At 41.0% G+C, this 20,487-nt stretch overlaps 1 protein-coding gene across 8 annotated transcripts in view; it reads right to left on the reverse strand.

The window, feature by feature from the left end:
- ENTHD1 (ENTH domain containing 1) overlaps positions 1-20,487 on the reverse strand; it is a 104,929-nt gene that overhangs the window by 55,455 nt on the left and 28,987 nt on the right. For all 8 annotated transcript variants that reach the window (XM_042993323.1, XM_042993319.1, XM_042993322.1 and 5 more), the window contains one exon: positions 3,566-3,684. In XM_042993323.1, the coding sequence (XP_042849257.1) occupies positions 3,566-3,684 (119 nt within the window). The remainder of the gene's footprint in view (positions 1-3,565; positions 3,685-20,487) is intronic.

A 20,487-nucleotide genomic window follows, 5' to 3' on the forward strand; every position in this document is an offset into this window, starting at 1 on the left:
ATCTCCTCAAACAGGAAAAGAGGAAGGTCTCTTGAGGTGGTGAAAGGCTATGTAATAACCTTATTAATTAGCAAATTCAATAATAAAGATTCTGGGCAGTACCTAGAGAGAACACATACCCATGTCTAAGTGCTGTACGTTTAAAGGCTTTCCTGAGTTTTGAAAGTACCACAAGCAAGCTCTGCTCTGCTTTTGAATGCCCTGTTCTGTTAAGAATTTTATTTACTGCTTTTAGATCATCCTTTCATTTGTAGAAAGAGAATAAAGAGATTTCTATTTAAAGTTTTTACAAGATATTTTTAAGTCCCCTTCATCTGCCTAAGCAATCAACAGTATCATTTCTTTCTCATTCTGTATTAAGAACATGAGAATTTTAATGTACATGTAGTACATTTGGCAACAACAATTAGATTCACTGTTCAGCCTGGTGGGTTTTGTCTTCTGCCACAAAAGCAGATTTCTGGAGAGGATATATTGGGTCACATCAAATATTCCTGACAGTAATAAGAGAGATAGCTTGTCAGTAAAATGATGGAATAGTGTCATGATGTAGTAATGCTTTGAGAAAGAGAAATCTAACTTCAAACTTCTTTTGAGAGAAGGGCACCATTTTTTGCTAACTGATACAAGATGCTGAATGATGTAAATCAATTACAGCGGTTTCCTCTGAAGTCAGAAAGAAACAATAATAATGAGAATTTGGGGACTGATACAAAAAAGCTAGGTGGCACTTTATGTCTTTGTTAGGCTCCAAAGCATGTAAGATTATTCAAGTCTATTTTCTTCCTTAAAAGCCATCGGCAGTAAACAAAACTGACCGCGTATTTAAAAATAATTTTGCTCGGCGTGCCTGGGTGGCTCGGTCTGTTGGGCGTCAGACTCTTGATTTCGGCGCAGCTCGCGAATTCGAGCCCCACATCAGGCTCTGTGCTGACAGTGAGGGACCTGCTTGGGATTCTCTCTCCCCTCATCCCCCACCTCTCAAAATAAATAAACTTAAAAAAATAACAATAATAATAAAAATAATTTTGCTTAATGTCATATCTTTTTTTTTTTTTTAATTTTTTTTTTCAACGTTTTTTATTTATTTTTGGGACAGAGAGAGACAGAGCATGAACAGGGGAGGGGCAGAGAGAGAGGGAGACACAGAATCGGAAACAGGCTCCAGGCTCCGAGCCATCAGCCCAGAGCCCGACGCGGGGCTCGAACTCACGGACCGCGAGATCGTGACCTGGCTGAAGTCGGACGCTTAACCGACTGCGCCACCCAGGCGCCCCAATGTCATATCTTTTAAAACGATCTACGTATTTTCTTTCAGTCTGCGGGCTGTGATGCAATTAGGGAAAAGTGAAATTTTAATTTTATGTACTTTTCGGGGCTGCTAGAAAATCGGGTAAATCCAATGCCTAACTGGGTTCAGGGAAAGGGCTGGGAACAGAAGGTCAATAAATAATTCCAGCCACTCTCATAGGAACTGTGGCAGGGAACGCTAAACAAAACAGAAGACCAAACAAGCCTCTTTCACAGGGGAGGAAGAGAAGGAAGTTAAAATTGAGTGTCTACCGTTCAGTCATTTCTTCATTAACAAAAATTTGGCAAGTGAAGGTTCAGTAATGAGTAAGACTAAAATGGCCATTACTCTCAAGGAGCTTTCCTTCTAGAAGGAGAAACACACATAAAACAGACAAACAAATGAGTGATGAGATCATTGTAAATAGTCTTCAGTGGAACAGGTTTCCAGTCAAGATGGTTCTGTAAATTCAAACTTTGGGGATACCCTCCCTCCCCAAACACACAGCAACGAAAGAGAAAAATACAAATGTGAGAATTAAAGACACAGGTCATGCTCAAAAATAAGATGAACATCTTCACGGATGAGAGCACAAGTAGAAACACACTGGTATCCAGAATATACAAAGAACTCTCCTAACTCAACGGTAATAAACCATCATCAGTCCAATTAGAAAATGAGCAAAAGATATGAAGATATCTGTCACCAAAGAGAAGTGACGATGATACAAACGAGCACACGAAAAGATGTTCAGCATCATTAGCCATTTGGGAAACATCAACTAAAAACCATGATGAGATATCGCCACAAACCTATTAGAATAGCCAAAATAAAAACGGTGATGCCACAAGGTGGTGAGAAGGCAGAGAAACTGGGTCTCTTCTACACTGCTGGTGGGAATGTAAAATGGTACAGCCAGTCTAGGAAACAGGTCGACAGTTTCTTACCACATTTAGTAGGTACTTAATATACAACCTAGCAATCACACCCCTAGACATTTATCCCAGAGATACGAAAACTTCACAACTGAATGGATATCATGAGCATTATGCTAAGTGGAAAAAATAAAAACGATCTCAAAAGATTACATATGGTCTGAATTCATTTACATAGCATTCTCGAAATAATAAAACTATAAAGATAGAGAAAAGATTAGTGGTCGTCAGGGGAGGACGTGGTTGGGGTGTGGGGAATGAGATGGGGTGGATAGCATGAGGGATTTCTTTTGGTGATTACATGAATCTATACTTAGAATAAAATTGCATAGCACTCCCCCTACAGACACACACACACACACACACACACACACACACACACAAATGGAGGTTAAAAAATCAGCTAGTGAGGGGTGCCTGGGTGGCTCAGTCAGTTAAGCATCCGACTTCAGCTCAGGTCATGATCTCACGGTTCACGGGTTCGAGCCCCACATCTGGGCTCTGTGCTGACAGCTCAGAGCCTGGAGCCTGCTTCGGATTCTGTGTCTCCCTCTCTCTCTGACCCTCTCCCGCTCGTGCTCTGTCTCTGTCTCTCCCTCAAAAATAAATAAACATTAAAAAGATTTTTTTTAATTGAATAGTGAATTAAAAATTCGGAAACTGAATAAGGTCTGTAATCTAGTTAGCAGTAACATACCGACATCCACTTCCTCATTTTGATGTTGCACCGCGGTTATATAAGATGCCAACATTGGGAGAAGCTGGGTAAAGGGTACATGGGAGTCTGTACTATTTCTGCAACTTCCTGAAGTCTTTTAAAAAGTTATTTTAGATGAGTAGAGAGAGATGGACTGTACAATAAATTAAATACTGTTTATCCACAGGTATAAAGACAGTAAGACTCCCCTCTTACGGTATGTGGTAAAATTCTAGAGGACACAAGGATTTCATTTAGAAGAAAAGATAAGAGAGCTTTATTCTATTAGGATAAAGAAGAATTTCTTTAGAAAGATTTTTTCTACAGCATGAGCTTTAACGGAAAACTTTCATAATTTAACCTCATTCTTATTTAAAACGGGGTAAAACAAAAGACAGCAAAATTAAAAGACAAGTGTTCTCTTAGAACACAGGAAGCCAGAGAGGACAAGGAAACAAATTTTCCCTTCAGGCCTCCAGAAAGGGAGGCAGGCTGCAGATGATACCTTGATTTTAGCCCAGTGAGTCCTGTGTCCGACTTCTGACCTACAGAACTGCAAAATGACACATCTGTGCTGATTTAAGGCACTGAGTTTGTGGTCATTTGTTACAGCGGCAACAGGAAACTGCCACAGTGACTTACCTCTGTTGATTTCCAAACATTCATCTTGACTGGTGGTGTTTCCTGGGACAACACAGTCCCACTAGGCAATTGGATGTCTTGGCGCTGCTCTTGTTTCAATCCCGCCTTGGAGGCGTTTTCTGTCAACAACAGAAAGCTAAGATTTCAGTTTGGCAAAAAAAAAATCGTAATGTTTTTACATTAGCTCGCAATTTTTAAGTTAATTACTCCGGAAGATCCGTTTTGTCTGCAACATATACATCATCTGCCAATGGTCATTTTAATGTATCCCTGTATTATAGTCGACTCATTCAGGCAGATTTAAAAATACAACTTTGATTCTAGTCTCTTCTACCATTGACAATTTTATTTTACACTTCATTACTTGAAACAGCTTTTTAAAAATAAGGTACAATACAGCATAGAAAACAGACTTTGAACATTATTCTTAGCAAAGTAGGAATGTAGCAAAGTAGGAATCAGTCTAATTAAGATGTAAAAGAACCTTATTACTGCAGGGCGAATTTCATGTGGTCACATATATGATCTATAGGTTAGATGATGAGAAACTGCTTTTAAACAAAATTAAAAAAAAATTTTCAACATAAGAGAATATGCCGATGAAAATAAATGGATAGTTCTGCTTATACGTTTTTGCTGAATGGTTTTGTAGTTGCCATTTTCATGACCTGAGCTGAGGTTGGACACTTAACCGACGGAGCCACCCAGGCGCCCGCCCCTTTTTTGTAATTTTTTTAAACGCTTATTTATTTTTGAGAGAGAGAGACAGAGACAGAGAGCAAGCGGGAGAGGGGCAGACAGAGAGGGAGACGAGACACAGGGAGACACAGAGAGGGAGACTCGGACTCCAGGCTTCGAGCTGTCAGCACAGAGCCCGACGAGAGGCTGGAACCCGGGAACCGTGAGATCATGACCTGAGCCTAAGTTGAAGCGAAACTGTCTGAGCCACCCCGGCGCCCAGCTCCTTCCCTTTCCTAATCAATTTCCTCCCGCTTTACAAAGAAAGGCCTATCCTCTCGCCACCTTCCTGTGTCTCATCTTCCTTTATGCTGCAAACGCAAGAACCTCTAAACACCAAACAATAGTAGAAAAGACTAGTATAGGGAATCCTTTTTATTTATGTATGTATGTATGTATGTATTTATTTCTTTATTTAAATCTTGTACGTCTTTTTTAATGTGTGCAAATATATGTGAAATTTACAGTGCTACATATAGAATCCGTGGGTCAAAGGATTACATTTCCAATTTAGATGCAATCTCCAAGTTGCCCTCCATCAACGCACACACTGTGTTATGGAACTTTCAGATTTGTAACAATATAATAAATGGGAAATGGTATTGTTCCGGTTAATGTGTATTTCTCTTACTATGAAGGAACAAAGCTGAGCATATTTTCATATGCTTAAAAGCTGCCTACATTTATTTTCCTGTAAACACTATCTTGAACTCTTTTGTCCATTTTTTTTACTGGATTGTTTTTGTCTTATCGATTTTTTTTTAATTTTATTTTTTATTTTTCAAAATTTACATCCAAATTAGTTAGCATCTAGTGCAACGATTTCAGGAGTAGATTCCTTGGTGCCCCTTCCCCATTTAGCCCATCCCCCTCCCACAACCCCTCTCGTAACCCTCTGTTTGTTCTCCTTATTTATGAGTCTCTTCTGTTTTGTCCCCCTCCCTGTTTTTATTTTTGTTTCCCTTCCCTTATGGTCATCTGTTTTGTCTCTTAAAGTCCTCATATGAGTGAAGTCATATGATATTCGGCTTTCTCTGACTAATTTCCCTTAGCATAATACCCTCCAGTTCCATCCACGTAGTTGCAAATGGCAAGATTTCATTCTTTTTGATTGCCGAGTAATACTCCATTGTGTATATATACCACATCTTCTTTATCCATTCATCCATCGATGGGCATTTGGGGTCTTTCCATACTTTGGCTATTGTTGATAGTGCTGCTATAGACATTGGGGTGCATGTGTCCCTTCGAAACAGCACACCTGTATCCCTTGGATAAATGCCTAGTAGTGCAATTGCTGGGTGGTAGGGTAGTTCTATTTTTAGTTTTTTGAGGAACCTCCATACTGTTTTCCAGAGTGGCTGCGCCAGCTTGCATTCCCAGGGAATCCTCTTTTAATCAAGGCTGGAAAAACCCAAAGTAAAGCTCCACAATTTGTTCTGTTTACGCATGTTTCTTTTAATGGCAACGCATGGCATGAGTAACAGGGTATTTTCATCCATCCTGGGATGTTTGGTATTGAGACATACTATACAGTATGGGGGAGCTGTATTTAACAACTTCCATTTAATGTCCTGTGCTTTTCATCCCCAGCTATTGTCAGAGATGCATCATTCTGAGGAAGAGTCCCAGGAGAGGAAAGAAGGAAAGCATGGGGCCGGGGGCAGGGGGGAGGGCGGCGGGGCACCTCATTTCATCAACCCAACAAACCGACAAGGCTCCATGCCCTCGCCATCTCTCTTAGGAAAAGAATTCAGGAGTGTGAACACAACCAGAGTGTCTATTACATGTCTATTTAAACAAACAAAGTAAAATGTTTTCTAAAGAAAGTGTAAGGGGCACCTGGGTGGCTCAGTAAGTTAAGTGTCTGACTTCGGCTCAGGTCATGATCTTGAGGTTTGTGAGTTTGAGTCCTGCATCAGGTTCTGTGGCTGACAGCTCAGAGCCTGGAGCCTGCTTCAGATTCTGTGTCTCCCTCTCTCTCTGCCCCTCACCCACTCACGTTCTGTCTCTCAAAAATAAACATTAAAAAAATTAAAAAAAAAAAAAAAAAAAAAGAAGAAAGTTTAAATCTGATTTGGCCAACTGTTTTGACTTACAAGAGTTGGCTTTGCCAGTGAGGTAAATATGGCCAATAGTTTCCAGAAATTCAATGAACCAAATCTGTAGTTCTCAACAGTTGCTGAAATATACTTAAAGCATATGAAACAATAAAATAATTGTTTCAAGGGGCACCTGGGTGGCTTAGTCGGTTAGGTGTCTGACTTCGGCTCGGGTCATGATCTCACAGTTTGTGAGTTCGAGCCCCATGTTGGGCTCTGTGCTGACAGCTCAGAGCCTGGAGCCTGCCTCAGATTCTGTGTCTCCCTCCCTCTTTGCCCCTCCACTGCTTGCACACGGTCTCTCTCAAAAATAAATAAACATTAAAAAAAATAATAAAAAATAAATGTTAAAAATTATTTTAAATAATTGTTTTAAAAATTATATTGACAGGTGCATTAGAATTAATATTTTTCTTTTTCCACTTTCTGAGTGTATTGGGTTAAATTAAAGTGTAACTAGTATCAGGGTGCCTGGGTGGCTCAGTCGGTTGAGCGTCTGACTCTAGCTCAGGTCATGGTCTCACTGTCCATGAGTTCGGGCCCCACGTCAGGCTCTGTGCTGACAGCTCAGAGCCTGGAGCCTGTTTTGGATTCTGTGTCCCTCTCTCTCTGCCCCTCCCCCACTCATGCTCTGTCTCTCTCTCTCTCTCTCTCTCTCTCTCTCTGTCAAAAATAAATAAACATTAAAAAAATTTTTTAAGTGTGACTAGTATCATTAATAGTCATCTGATAACTTTTAGTAAAGGTTTTTCGATATTATTCTCAGAAACTGAGAAAGTAAATTACCCCTAATGACTGTTTAACAAATCTTTTTCTAAGTAGGTTGTTTCTAATTCTTTGCTTTCAACAACACTGAAGAAAGACCTAATCAAGTTAACAGTTGACAAGAGATGAAAAACATTTTTATAATAAATCAATATATAATTCTGGCATGTTGCTTGAAAGGAATTCATAGAACGGAGTGACAATGCTGTAGTAAAACACCTTCTGTTCCCACCTACAATTTTATGTGAACAAGTGTTCCCAGCATTTCCACCTATAAAAATGTAAAAGGGAAACAGAATTTATGCTGAACCTTGCTTATTTCTAGCAATAAGTAATATTCACGTGTGTAAACAAAGAATTCCACGTATCTCATAGAAACATGTATTTCCAATAAAACGCTATTCTTTATGCTTAGTAAGTATTTATAAAAATTTATAATACATTTATGTGGTTTGGGTTTTGATCAATTGTGTACTAAAAGTAATTGTAATGACAAGTCAATCTAGAAAGAATACTTTACCACTTCAAAGCCTCTGGCCATAGAAAATTTAGAAAAATAATTTCCATTTACATACATATTTAATGGAGAGAAGACTTTCAAGCATAACAACACTTTCTATTAGGATGGAGTCCTATGAGGGACGTGGAAGAGAAACATGACTTCAAGGAGTAAAGGGAATGATGCAAAACTTCCAACAGTTAAAGACCTCGTGGGTTCTTTCAAATGAACGACTGGAGGTATCGATCACAAGAGCATTTTAGATTCCTTTAGCTACACGTAAAAGCCTCAGGGGACGATTTCATTTTGCTCTCTTTGGTCTTTAATCTCAATATTTTGAATCCTGTCCTTTGCAGTTACTTAGTGTGCAATTTCACATGCCAACTTAACAGTGAACAAGGACGGATGTCACTTTTCAAAATCTTGCAGGGGCTATCCAAGAAAAATAGCTTGAAAACCAGTGGTGTAGGATGCGGTGATCCTTGCCTTCAGAAAGTTTACAGTCTGACTCGGGAGATGAGTCTGACATACAGACTTATGGGAAACAACCAGAGGAAAACAATACCATGCCAAGCTTTCTTAAATTAGCTAACTTTAGGAATAGACATCCTACGGGGGGAAAAAAAAAATCTGTGTGCCCCAGAGTAGTCAGAACGTGCCTCAAATAGGAAGTAAAATTTGAACAAGCCTTTGAAGGATGGCTGGGATCCTGGTGAATGTGAATGAGAAATGATCCTAAGCAGGAGGAACTACGCGGGCAAAAAGGAGCGAGTATGATACATGCCAAAGATACCGAAGAAAGAATAAGGACTTCGCAATTAATCGTTCTTTTAATTTTCTCGTCACTTCACATGAACATGAATAATTAAGATGAACTTATTTGGGACTTGGAGATTTTATAATTAATACTGGCAAACAGTAGTGGTTTGAGGCTTAGATCATCTATGTACTTTCATGTGATTCATCAGAAGCCACCTTTTTTTAAAATTTTTTTTTTTAACATTTATTAGTTTTTGAGACAGGGAGAGACAGCATGAACGGCGGAGGGTCAGAGAGAGAGGGAGACACAGAATCTGAAACAGGCCCCAGGCTCCGAGCTGTCGGCACAGAGCCCGACGCGGGGCTCGAACTCACGGACCGCGAGATCATGACCTGAGCCGAAGTCGGATGCTTAACCGACTGAGCCACCCAGGCGCCCCAGAAGCCACCTTTCTTATCACTCTTTGAGTATTGAGCAAATAAAATTATCCTGGAAGTGATGCGGACTTAGGTTTAGACATCACAGAGGTAGACTGATAACAGTCGCAGGAAGTCAGTTTTGAAGTAAAATATGAGGAAAACTGAATAACAGCAAGAACTGTGAAAGAAAAAAAAAACACCTTGACTATCTGGAGATGCATTTCAGGCTAGAATAGTTAAAATATTACAAACTTATATGACATAATCTTCTAGGGGCAAGAAGAAATGTAGTTGGAATAGAGCGAGTCTCGGGAAATTCGTTTAGAAATTGTTTTAGCATCAGCGCAACACTTCAGCTGGAAGTGACGTGTGCGTAACTGAATTAGGTGACCGCACAACACTTCTGGGTTTTCACAAGCAAAGGGAGAGGGAGGACACGTTTAGTCCCGGAGCGGCGATGAAGTCCCTTTGATCTCATACGCTCTGTCTCAACTGAGACTGTGAAGTCACAAGCCGGGAGGACTTGTGTGTGTGTGATTGTGAAACCCCAAAGGAGGAAGGGAAGGCACGGAAGCAGTGATGCTATCGGCTCTTTGGAAGATGAGAGGTTAGATACCAGGGCTGGAGGTGCCGTGAGGAAACCATCGAGAGAGAGGCGGTAGATTTCACGAGCCTGTACCGCTCAGATAATACCGCAGAGCAGAACCGGCAGACCCCGTGGTACTTCTTAGATGAGATACCGAACTGACATCCAAGCCATCGGACATTCACCAGGCAACGGCACATTCTGGAACTGGAAGGCTCCACAAATTGAGTAAATTCCCCAACTGTTCCACTTATTATTTAGCATCTAATAAACGTCGCTGCTACGGATTGACAGTGTCCTTTCAATCAGTGTAGGTAATTTAAGTAAATTAAGTCATTTACTTAACACAATTAGCTTTTAAAAAAACAAAAAACAAAAAACAAAAAACAAAACAGAACAAACGAACCCATCAAAGAAAATGCGCGGTGGGCTAATGAACTGGTAAGCTATGGAAGTCTCATGGTGATTATGTATCTAACTTTTGCAGAATCATGAGTCTGGAACCTTACCAACTTCCCTGTCTTGGAGCATGACTGCACTTAAGCATCTGCAAGTGATTGATACTTGTCTTGATTCTTTCAAGTTCCATTTTATAGTCATTTCAAACGTACACAAAAATCATGGCAAGAAGAGTACGAAGAGCTCCCATACCCTCTTCGGCCAGGTTAACCAACTGTTAACATTTTGCGCCGTTTGCTGTATAATTCTCTTTCTTCATGCACAGACACAAATTATGATACTCCTATGTTTTAAACCTTGAGGAAAAGCCATGGTCACCGGTTGGGTTCCCCCAGGAAACCGATCCCAAGGCTCAAATGTGTAAGAGGGAGATTCATTAGGGAGTGCTCTCTGCAATGGGACCCACGAGGAGCCTGGAAGGTAGGACGGGGCCAGGGGAGAAACTGGTCTGTAATGGGGTTGCGGCAGAGGCCTCGACCGATCCTGCCAGGCGCTGTGGGGCTGGGATGGCTCTTCACAGGTGTCCTGCCTCGAAGCAAGGGAGCAGCCCGCCCGCGTCCAACAGGTCTTGAGTCAACAGCCTCTCTTCGCTGAGCTGAGACCCTTCAGCCACCAATCTTCCCAGCAGCTGAGGGCATGAGTGCCTTGATCTTGAAGAGGGGATCTGGGGGTGCCACACAACATCCACTATAGACACCACCTGTCTGTTCCTGTTTGCTTCTGAGACGTGCCTGCCGAGAGACGGGGGGCAGCCCGTGAGCACTGTAAATCTCTTTTGAAAGGTGAATTCTGAGATGAGTGGAGAAAAGGCTTTTATTTTTTTTTTTCAATGAAAACAGAAAAAGACACAGAATAAGAAAGCAGAGATGTTTAAGCAGATTTTAAAAATGCAATTTTAAATAGGCAGACAAGAAAAGGGGAGAAAGGACAAACTTTTGTTGCAGGAGACCTTAAAAAGGGAGCTAAGGCCATTTTACTTCAGCGTTTTGCTAACAATAGCACACAAAATTTGAGACACTGCCGGTAGTTCTTACTTAAGAATAATGGGGAACAGGAAAATGCTCCAACCGTGTTCACTGTTCAGCTACAAAGACGAGCAGACAGTCACTGCGCGAGCAGGATTAAGTATTCAGTGGCCGACTCCCAGGTTAAGAGAGTACACTGAAACGGCAACACAGTTTCCATCACCCAAAACTGAATAAGAGGTTTTTAAAAAGTTGCAACTAGGGGGCCCTGGGTGGCTCAGTCAGTTAAGCGTCTGACTTCAGCTCACGGCATGATCTTGTGGTCCATGGGTTCGAGCCCCACATGGGGCTCTGTGCTGACAGCTCAGAGTCTGGAGCCTGCTTCAGATTCTGTGTCTCCCTCCCTCTCTGCCCCTCCCCTGCTTGCTCTCTGTCTCTCAAAAATGAACAAACATTAAACAAAGTTTTTTTTTAAGTCAAAACTAATTAAAAAATTTTACAACAGCAATCTAACATGGAAACAGATATAACCGAAAGTAGTTTTTAAAAGGAAAATAACTGCTGACCAAGGTGATAGGGATGAGTTGCAAAGATTCGGAGATTTCTCATCACTATCCTCATGTCCGGAAAAAGGGGAACTGAGGAGACAATCCTTTTTTCCCCTCCTTATGACTGAGAAGAGGTGGAAATGGGTAAAGAAAAAAAAAAAAAAAAAGGTGTAACCGAGTGAGTAAATAAAGACACTGACGCTTTAAACGGAAGTGAAAACTACCATTTCACGCTGGACTGGGCGGATGATCTGAAGCTCAGGGCGGCTCTTGCCCCCACGGCACCGGGACATACTTCCCAACTAGACAGAACGAGCAGGGTCCTGTGCAAAAGGCTCAGAAGACAGCAGAGCCCAGATACGCTAAACAAGGTCGCGTGTGGCCTGTTGAAGGCCCCCCTTCCTCGCTGCTGCAGAAGAAAAGGGCTAAAATAAGAAACAGCACACAAACTGCAACTTGGTGGAGAAAACAAACCGGTCTCAGTCATGGTGGGAAGCATCGAGAAATCGCTAAGTGTATCTGAGCAAATAACTGCCAGAGTGTATGTGCTGGACCTGTATCGCCTCGTTTACTCCTTACGACAATTCTACACCAGACACTCTGTCGGCCCCATTTTACAGAAGAGGAAACTACAGCACAAAGGCTGAATGAAACAGCATGTCCGAGGGCACACAGGCCACACAATCTGAGGCAGGGTTCAAATCCGGTCGGTCAGGTGCCAGGACCTAAGTGCTTCACCATTACTCTACACTGCCTTCAAACCAGACTGCCTCGGGGCGCCTGCGTGTCTCGGTCGGTTGAGTCCGACTTCGGCTCAGGTCATGATCTCGCGGTTCGTGAGTTCGAGCCCCGCGTCGGGCTCTGTGCCGGCGGCTCGGAGCCTGGAGCCTGCCTCGGATTCTGTGTCTCCCTCTCTCTCTGCCCCTCCCCTGCTCATGCTCTGTCTCTGTCTCTCTCTCAAAAATAAACGTTGAAAAAAAATTTTTAAAACAAAAACCAGACTGCCTAGAGGGAGCTGCCTAAGCAGCAGCAAGATGTGAAGAAAGGACCTGGGAACTGAGGACACACATTCCAGGAGGAAAATAAGAGAAGAGGAGAAAGAAGGGAGGGGGAAGCAATAAAGAGAGAGAGAGGAAGATGGCATGCCAAAAATAGATTCCAAATGCACAAGAAAATATACTTCAAGGAACAGAAGGACATTCCTCACAATATGGCATTAGATGGTTTTTCAAGTTATTGTAATTGTGCATTTTCACATATTTTATTTTAGAATTGTTGCTACTGTATCACAATACAAGGTTGAGAATTTGGAAAAACGTCTCTTGGCCGTACGTGTTTCCTCCCTCTTTTTTTTAGGAAATGCTTTCCATATCTGCCCCCCCCCAGTTTTCAGTGAGGCTGTCCTTTTCGCATGGATTTGTAGAAGTTCCTTATATATTCTGGATAATCCCTTGTCACTTACATATGTTAGAAATGTTTCTCCTAGTGTGGGACTGTCTTCACTTTCTATATGGTGTTTTTTGATGGCAAGATAATTCTTAAATTTAATAAGCCTTGTTAGTTTTCTGTTGCTGCCAAAAATTACAACAAACTTACTGGCTTAAGACACAACAGCCATTCATTATGTAGATCAGCAGGCCAGGCCTGGCAGGCTTGACTGGGTTCTCTGCCTTGGGTCTCACAAGGCCAAAATCAAGGCGTCAGTGAAACTGGACTCCTATCTGGAGACTGTGAGGAACAATCCACTTCCAAGAGCATTCAGGTTGTTGGCAGAACTCCGATTCCTTGTGGTTGTACGACCGACGTCCCCCTTTCCTTGCTGGCTGGCCACCGGGGATCAGTCGGTCTCCGCTTCTAGAAGCCACTTGCGTTCCTTATCGCTCCGTTTTCTAGCCAGTAAGGGTGCGTCAAATCCTTCTCCCATTTGGAATCTGGGACTTCCTCTTCTGCCTTCAGCTGGAGAAAACTCTGCTTTCAAATGGTTGGTGCGATTGGATTACGCCCACGTGGATACTCCCTTTGTGACATACAATGTAACATAATCATGGAAGTGATACCTCTTCTCATTCACAGGTCATACCCCCCCTCAAAGGGGAGGAGATTCCATAGAGGCAAAGGTCCTTGGGGCTTATTCTCAGTCTTCTGCCTACCGCAAGAGTCAAACGGACAAATGCTTTTTCGATAGCTTGTACTTTTTTGGTAACGTTTAAGAAATCCTTCCATATCCAATGTAAAAAAGATATTCTCCTTTCCTTTTTTTTTTTTTTTAATATGTTTATGTACTTATTTTGAGAGAGAGAAACAGAGCACACGAGCAGGGGAGGGGCAGAGAGAGAGGGAGGGAGAGAGAATCCCAAGCAGGCTCTGCACTGACAGCAGATGTGGGGCTCGAACTCCTGAACTGTGAGATCATGACCCAAGCCAAAGTCAAAAGCCGGACGCTTAACCGACTGAACCACCCAGGCGCCCCCTCCTTTATTTTCTTCTAAACATTTTGAAGTCCTTCTTTTTCCCCCCCTCCTTTAAGTCCTTAATTCCTCTAGAATTTGTTTTTGTGCACGGTAAGAGGTAGAAACCTAATTTCACTTTTTCGATATAGGTAAATAATTGCCCCACCATTATTTATGAAGTCGTTCACCCTCTCCCCACCAATGTGAAACACCACCTCTGTCATACGTGAAGATAACCTAGTTGTACAAGTCTGTGCGCTGGGTCCTACAGTTGTCCCGCTGGCCCACGCACCTATCCCCGCACCCATACCACACTGTCGTGATTACGATTGCTTTAGTCTCGTTATCCAGAAAGGCAAGCCCCCCCATCTTTTTCTTCTTCACGAATGTTTTGGATATTCTTGATAGCTTTTTTTTGATACTCCAGATAACTCTGGGAATCAGCCCATTACATTCAATTTTTAAAATCCTTTTTGGATTTTGATTACAATTGCACTGAATCAGTGGTTCTCGACGGAGGGCAATTTTCGTCCTCAGGAAACATCTGACAATGTCTGCAGATATTTTTGGTTTTCACAACAGGGAGAGATGTGTGCTAGTAGCATCTGGTGGGTAGAGGCCAGGGGTAATGCTAAGCATGCTATCCGGCACAGGACAGCCCCCGCAACAAAGAATTACCTGGATTAAAATGCCAGCATCGCCAAGCTTGAGGAAAACCTCCACTGAACCTATGCAATTTGGAGACCACTGATATTCACATTTTTTAGTTTTTCAATAAACAAACATGAATATCTTTCCATCTGTATAGGTCATCTTTCACATATTTGTTAAGTGTTATAATTTTCAGTGTATAGATCTTGTACGTCTTTGTAAAAGATTTATCCTTAAGTAAATAATGATTTTTTGCTATTATAAATGGTATTTAAAAAAATGTGTTTACTGTCTGGTGCCGATACATAAGAAAATATAACTTGATTTATATATTTTGATATAATAGCCATCCATCTTGCTAAAACTCTCATTATTTCTTTTTTTTAAGTTATTTATTTATTTATTTATTTATTTATTTATTTAGAGAGCATGCATACATGTGGATGTGAGTAGGGGAAGGGCAGAGAGAGAGGGGGAGAGAAAGAATCTCAAGCAGGCTGTCACCACAGAGCCTGGTGTGGGACTTGAACCCATTAATGGCAAGATCATGACCTGACCCCAAATCAAGAAATGGATGCTTTTAACTGACTGAGCCACCCAGGTGCCCCTCTCATTATTCCTAATATGTCTATAGATCCTTCAAGTTTTCTATATGAAAATCCTATCATCTCAGGTATATTTTTATTCCATTTCAATACTTATGCTTTTAAATTGTCTTACTTATTTTATTGTGATGGTTAGGGGCAGTACAAAGCTGAACAGAAGCAAAGAGAATGGGAACATTTTTTTCTATCTGATTTTATTTAAAAAAAATTTTTTTTTTTTAACGTTTATTTTTGAGACAGAGAGAGACAAAGCATGAACGGTCAGAGAGAGGGAGACACAGAATCTGAAACAGGCTCCAGGCTCTGAGCTGTCAGCACAGAGCCCGACGCGGGGCTCGAACTCACGGACCGCGAGATCATGACCTGAGCCGAAGTCAGCCGCTCAACCGAGCGAGCCACCCAGGCGCCCCTCTATCTGATTTTAAAAGGAATACTTCCACGTTTAAATATATGAAAAATTTTGATGTACATTTTTAAAAATCAAACTTAATTGCATTTTTGCTAGAAAAAGTGGTTTGTGTAATACAGATTCCTTGAAATGTTAAGACTGGCTTTAGAACATAATCAATTATAAAATCCATATTTAAAAAAACGTTTCATGTATTTATTTATTTTTGGAGAGAGAGTGTGTGCTCGAGTGGGGGGAGGAGCAAAGGGAGAGGGAGAGAGAATCTTAGGCAGGCTCCACACCCAGCGCTGAGACCGCTGGTGGGGCTCGATCTAACAAGCATGAGATCATGACCCGAGCTGAAATCAAGAGTCAGACACTTAACCGACTCAGCCACCCAGGAGTCCCTTTAAAAGTGTTTTATTGGGGCGCCTGGGTGGCTCAGTCGGTTAACCGTCCGACTTCGGCTCAGGTCATGATCTCACAGTCTGTGAGTTCGAGCCCCACGTCGGGCTCTGTGCTGACAGCTCAGAGCCTGGAGCCTGCTTTGGATTCTGTGTCTCCCTCTCTCTCTCTGACCCTCCCCGACTCATGCTCTGTCTCTCTCTGTCTCAAAAATAAATAAACGTTAAAAAAAAATTTTTTTTAAATAAATAAATAAAAAATAAAATGTTTTATTTACTTGGCCTATCAATAATTGAGAGAGATTTTGAAATCATCTGCTATAATGATATATGTTTCAATTTCTTCCTGTAGTTCTACCATTTTTTGCTCTATATACTTTGAAGTTATTTTATTGGGTGTGTACTGACATTTAGAAATGTTATGCCTTCCTGGGGACTTAAGCCTTTTATCATTGTCCTTAATAACGCTTTAGGCTTTAAATTCTATTTTGTCAGATACTAATATAGCTATACCAGCTTTATAAAATTAGTATAGGCCTGATTCATCTTTTCCTACCCATGTGCATTTATTTATTTACTTACTTACTTAATTTCTTTTTTATTTTTTAGACAGAGAGGGAGCAAGCCAGGAAGAGGGGCAGAGGGAAAGAGAGAATTCCCAAGCAGGCTCTAATGCAGGACTTGATCCCACAACCCCGGAATCATGACCTGCATTGAAATCAAGAGTCAGAAGCTCAACCAACTGAGTCGCCCATTTGCTTTTAACCATTATGTGGACTTTTGTGTGAAGCGTATATCCGGACTTCTTTTGTCCCAATTTGATAATCTCTGCCTTTTAACAGATGAGCTTAGTCCATTTATATTTATCGTGATTATTAATATATCTGGACTTATTTCTATCATTTTACCTTTGTTATTTCCATCAACCCCACTTTATCTATGCTTCTTGCCCTTTATAAAATTTTATTTTTTTTTTCTCATTCTATTTTTGTCCCTACTTTGGGATGTATGCATTCTACTTCTCTCCTTTTGGTGTTAATCCTTTCAAGTTTATCGTGCACATTTACCTTTAAAAGTTGAGAGTCAAATAATATCCTTACCGTTCTCTCACAAAAAAATGCAAGATCTGAGAACAGTTAATTCTATAGATTCACTTCCAACTTACATACCATGGCTACCCACTATTCTAGTTGTTTTTATTTTTTTTTTAATTTTTTAAATGCTTATTATTTTTGAGAGAGAGAGAAAGGCAGAGCGTGAGTGGGGGAGGGGCAGAGAGAGAGGGAGACACAGAATCCGAGGCAGGCCCCAGACACTTAACCGACTGAGCCACCCAGGCGCCCTTAGTTGTCTGCTTCTAAAACTCAAAAGTTACACATTACTATTTTACACAGAAAGTGTTCATTTTATTTCATATACATACTTATTATTTGTTAATCACTCCCTCTTGCATTTCCAACCATTCTTCTGGAATAATTTTCCTTTTTTTTTAAATTTGTTTTTAAAGGTTTTATTTATTTTTAAGAGACAGAGAGAGAGAGACAGAGTGCGAATGGAGGAGGGGGCAGAGAGAGATGGAGACACAGCATCCAAAGCAGGCTCCAGGCTCTGAGCCGTCAGCACAGAGCCCGACGCGGGGCTCAAACTTGCGAACCGTGAGATCATGACCTGAGCTGAAGTCGGACGCTTCACCGACTGAGCCACCCAGGTGCCCCTGGAATAATTTTCCTTCTTTTTGAAGTATATACTTTCACAAAGGTCCCGTGGTGGTAAGCTCCAGGTTTTTTATTTACCTGTAAGTGACTATTTCACCCTTATCTTTGAGTGACAGTTTTGCTGGGTACATAATTATAGGCTGTTATTTTCTCTCAGCACTTTGAAAATGCTGTATCACTGTCATCTCGCCTCTGCTGTAGCTGAAGAGGAGAGGTGACTGGCGTGGTAACTGTCATTCCCCTGCAGATGTGTCCTCTATGTCTTAACGCTGTTTCAGTGTTTTCCTTTGAACATAGTTTCCAGTTCACTAAATTAAAATTTTGATTTCAGTGGTTTTTCTCATTTTTGTAAGTTTCCATGTTTCAAATTCCTACATTCATTCCTAATAATCTTTTTTTTTTTTTGAAGTAAAATAGTTCTAATTTTTAGAGTTTGGTTTGGCCCAAGGAGCCAGGCTATTGCAGATACAATTGACATTTGAATAATTAGATTAATTTAGAGAAGGATAAATCCAGTTTTGACACTTGTGCTTGTGTGTATGTCTTTTTTTTTTTTTTTTAAGACTTCATTTTTCAGGGCAGTTTTAGGTTTACAACAAAATTGAGAGGGAAATACAGAGATTTTCCATATGCCTTTCCCCTACACGTGCACAGTCTCCCCAAAACAACAGCATGATTGTATTCTTTCCTTATCTAAATACTTAAATACATAGCTATTCTACATCGTGTATCTGACCTTTCTACTACCTACAATATTTGGGGGACTAAATAGGCTACTCTTTTCTTTCCTGGATTGGTGACACAGATTGTGAGCTCACTGTCTGATCTTAATTGGTGGGAATCCTGTGGGACTAACTCATGAAATGAGCTTTATTCTTCCAAAGAAAATTGCCTTGAATCACTTCAGTGCCCTCTCGAGGGTCTTTCCTTCACAATGTTCAAGTGAGGCCCAAGACCGTTTTTTAAAAAAACCATTGACAAGTGCCCTTAAACACCTCTACCCCTGCAGAGACCTCCAGTGTCCTACAGGCACCAGCTCCAAGTCACTCTGACCCCAGCTCACATGTCCTGCTCTTATTTTGTTTATTTAAGTAATTAATTAATTTAAATTTTTGGAAGGCAAGGTCTTTGGAGACTTCCCATACCTCTAGTGAGGCCAGAAATGTCTCGGTGGTTTGTCATTTAGGGTCTTTGGTTATTGTGCAATAAACGGGTTTCTAGGAGCCCCTGGCAAGTCTAACCGCCAGGAGTAGGCCTAAAATATTTTTCAGCAAGAACAATTGCATCTTGTACAATTCCACTTTTATAAAGATAATTTCGGGGCGCCTGGGTGGCTCAGTCGGTTGAGTGTCCGACTTCGGCTCAGGTCACGATCTCACGGTCCGTGAGTTCGAGCCCCGCGTCGGGCTCTGGGCTGATGGCTCAGAGCCTGGAGCCTGTTTCAGATTCTGTGTCTCCCTCTCTCTCTCTGACCCTCCCCCGTTCATGCTCTGTCTCTCTCTGTCTCAAAAATAAATAAACGTTAAAAAAAAATTTTTAAATAAAAAAATTAAAAAAAAATTTCTCTCTAGTTATCCATTTTCTAAATGTGTATATGCACAGAAAAATGCCTAGAATTTATGTTCATCTGATATGAGTTATATGTTTTTTTTAAAACAGACTGAAAGTCCTCACTCGATATAACCCCGAAGACAGCAGAAATACATTCACTTTGCTTCCCAGGCCTAGAACAGTGTCTGGCACACAGCAAACACTCAACACATGCTTGTGATATAAAAAAAAAAAAAATTAACTGTAGCAAAACTTCATTTTGCTAGGAGGGAGGGGATTGGAAGTGATTGATTCTTCAGTACTTTCGAGTTTGTATTGTTTTTACAAGAATAGAGTGATTTTTCTGAAACAAAAACAAAAGAAGAAAAGTAACCAGACTGGAAGTAAATATTCTAAGATGTTAGTGGTGGTTGGTTTAGGGTGACAGAGATATAAGTTGCTGTTATTTTCTTTTTTGTACATTTGTTTAAGTTACAAAAAAAATCGCTGTTTGACATTCATCAATGCAGATGATTTAGTAGGAACTCCCATTTGTACCATAAGCCCTGCCGTCTAGACTGTATGTGACAAGGCAACCGAGCGTGACTCCAGGTCAACTCCGTTAGTACAAAGTTCACTGCAGGAAGCAACACTAACACTGGTGTTTTTGCTTAGAAAAGCATGGCAAGTATTTTGAAGTTTTGCTTTCGGTCCAACAGGAAACATAAATGATTTTTCGGGCAATATTTCCGTGACGTAGAGGGCTATTACATTTAACATAGACCAGAGTAATCCTTCTCTGATACAAGTTCCATCGCAAAGGATAATACCACTAAAGAGCTCTTTATGGAGGATCGATCGGATGACCAACACAGGGAATGCTTTGCTGGTCTGGTTGTAAGCAACACCTCTGGCGACAGCTTTTTAAATTATCACCTCTAAGGAAAGGACGTAACCCTGGGGCTTACAGTTCAGAGAAGCTGAGTTATAACGGTGCATATACAGTTTTCGGTCTTGCTATCAGGCAACAATTATCGTTCAGTTCGTCTCTTCCTCCAAACAACAAAATCACCTAAACAAAGACTATCCAAGCTATCTACCACAATTAAAACTTGGGGGAAACATCTAGGAAGAGAAGAAAAAGGAGTAGAAGTAGTAATGTGTGTTTAACACCTTCTCCAAAGTACCTTTTCTCCCTTGCTAATTTACCGCAAAGAAGCTCGGCACAGCTGTTTCGGCTCTAGATCCTAAAGCCTGGGAATCAGATTTCTAGCAATGCATTCAATTTCACATTTCAATGGAACTAAATAATTTGGAGACATCTTTAAATACATCCTG

The sequence above is a fragment of the Panthera tigris genome, chromosome B4, assembly GCF_018350195.1.
Source record: "Panthera tigris isolate Pti1 chromosome B4, P.tigris_Pti1_mat1.1, whole genome shotgun sequence".
NCBI lineage: Eukaryota > Metazoa > Chordata > Mammalia > Carnivora > Felidae > Panthera > Panthera tigris.